The sequence below is a fragment of the Eimeria tenella genome, genomic scaffold (assembly GCF_000499545.2).
Source record: "Eimeria tenella Houghton genomic scaffold, Eth_scaff24, whole genome shotgun sequence".
NCBI classification, from domain to species: Eukaryota; Apicomplexa; class Conoidasida; order Eucoccidiorida; family Eimeriidae; genus Eimeria; species Eimeria tenella.
In genome coordinates this window covers 64,797-67,049 of record NW_013542262.1, presented here as the reverse complement: position 1 = coordinate 67,049, position 2,253 = coordinate 64,797, and the positions used below count along the sequence as shown (strand labels likewise).

Genomic DNA, 2,253 nt, shown 5'->3' with positions numbered 1-2,253 from the left:
GCAAAGACACTTTATAGAGCAAGAAACGCCTTCGCCCGCTGCACCGGGTGCTGAGGTGTACAGACACCTCGCGGGGCCCCACAGAAAGCACACGAGACACATCAGGCTTCGAAAGGCATTTATTTGTTTCCGAAAAAGTTTATTTCTACAGGAAAAGAAAGACATTTAGCGCAAATTTGAAGCATTTGGGACTTCTCGTCGGCCCTTGGAGCTGCATGGCGGAAAGCGTTAAAAAACAGAAAGAACGCAGCAGAATTCAGGTGTACGCGCACCTCCAGGTGTACGTACACCCCAAATGCGCGCGCGGTGCGCATGCATGCGGCGCCGCGGATCCGTTCGCTTTTGCCGGTTTTTCTCCACATTTACCACTTCTAATTAATCTAATTATTATTTTTATTCCTTTTTATTGTTTTACTTCATTTATTTCGCGATTAATTGCACTTTGCAGCCCGAAAGGCGGAGTGGAAAAGCCCCGCTAGCAGCCACGACCCATTAACCGAAACTGCCACCAATTAACTCCCAGTTGCACAACAAATGGCAGAATTAAAGATTAGATGGTTTAATTAAACATTTAAATTCGAAAATTAATTAAATTATTCGATTAATGGTGCTTTATTCGCCAGCTTTCCCGGACTTGGTTGCGTTTTCAACTTTTCGAAAAGACCGCGGTAGCAGCAACTCCGCAGCAGCAAAGTGCAGATTCAAAAAAGAAAATAAAACAATAAAGAAAATAAAAACAAAAATTAACTTAATTCCACTTTTCATTTCTTTGTTTTGCACTTTCCAAACTTCGCTCATCTTAATGCCTTTATTGCTCGCCACTCGTCCAAATTGACTGACAAAACCCCAAAAACAAATCGCGGCGTCGCAACCTGCTGCTGCTGCTGCTGCTGCTGCTGCTGCTGCTGCTGCTGCCCACCAGCACATCTTTGGACTAATTTTTCTTTTCGCAGTTTTATTTTCTTTCTTAAAATTCCTCTACGCAGCTGCTGCCGCAGCAGCGCGGCCGCGGGGCTCAAAGAAAGCAGCAGCCGGCGTCGAACGCCTCTCTCTGCTGCTGCTGCTGCTGCTGCGCGGCTGCTGCTGCTGCTGCTGCTGGGCGTCTCCTGCTTCTAAGCGCGCTAGCAACAGCAGCAAGAGCAACAAAATATAACTTCTGAGTCTCCTTCTGCATGCTGCTTGGCAGCAGTCCGCTGAAGAGGCAGTTTTGGAAGAGCTGTATGTACACCCGAATTTCCCGGAAACTTGCTGCTGCAGCAACTGTCTCCAAATGCACTTTTATTTCTTTCGCTTTTCCCCCGCAAACTCCAAAAGGATATAACAATCTGCATTGCTTCTGTAAGTCCAGAAGACAATGCTTCACAGCTTCCTGCTGCAGCTTGAACAGCTCCGGGGACCCCTGCAGCAGCAGCAGCAGCAGCAGCAGCAGCAGGTTTTCACTTTCTACATTCGTTCTTTTCGGATTTTTGTTTCTAAATTACTTCTTTAAATTTAATTCTTTTACTTTTCTTACTTCGTTTTCTTCATCAGTCTCCGCGCCGCTGTCTCTAGAGTCCCCACTTTCTGCTGCTGCTGCTGCTGCAGCTGCTGCTGCCGCGGCTGCTTTGCTGGGGCCTCTGCTGCAGCAGTCGCGCTGCAAGCTGCTGCGGCTGCTGCTGCTGCTTCTGCTGGGCGTTTCCAGGCTGCCTCGCGTCTCCTTAGCAGCAATTGCTGTCAAAAGATCAGCAGCAAAAGTTGTTTCTTTTAGTTCCTTTAATTCTTTTGTTTCTTTTAATTCTTTTATTTCTTTTGCTTCAATTGTGTCTCTCAGCGGCAGCAAAAGGGCCCGCAGCTGCTCCTCCGCCAGCAGTCTCTCTTTGATTCTTTTTGCTGCTGCTATTTCCTTCTCGAAGTCCAGTTCTGCTGCTGCTTCTGCTGCTCCTCCCGCTGCTGCTGCTGCTGCTGCTTCTGCTGCAGCAACGCCGTCCAGCTGCATGGAGAGCAGCAGCTCCCCCAGGGTCTCCTTTGCGCAGTTCGGAGAAGCAGCAGCAGCCTTTAGCTGCTGCAGCTGCAGCAGCAGCTGCTGCGCCTCTTCGGCCTCGTCATCCTCTTCCTCCCCCTTCCTTGCTGCTGCTGCTGCTGCTGCTGCTGGTGCTGCTGCTGCTGCTTCTTCTTCGGTGCACTGCTTCAGCTCTCTCAGCGTGACCAGCAAATCATTCGGAGTCAGCCCGCCAGTCCCGAAGTCCCTTTCCCCTCCCCCCTCTCCCGCTGCTG

The 2,253-nt window shown here is 49.8% G+C and overlaps 1 protein-coding gene across 1 annotated transcript in view; it reads right to left on the bottom strand.

The window, feature by feature from the left end:
* Positions 1-1,015: 1,015 nt before the first annotated feature.
* The window catches only part of ETH_00003600 (uncharacterized protein), a gene marked incomplete at both ends in the record, with an annotated part of 1,934 nt that continues 696 nt past the window's right edge, over positions 1,016-2,253 (bottom strand). Inside the window, 2 exons of the mRNA XM_013374937.1 lie at positions 1,016-1,399; positions 1,514-2,174. Of these exons, the coding sequence (XP_013230391.1) occupies positions 1,016-1,399; positions 1,514-2,174 (1,045 nt within the window). The remainder of the gene's footprint in view (positions 1,400-1,513; positions 2,175-2,253) is intronic.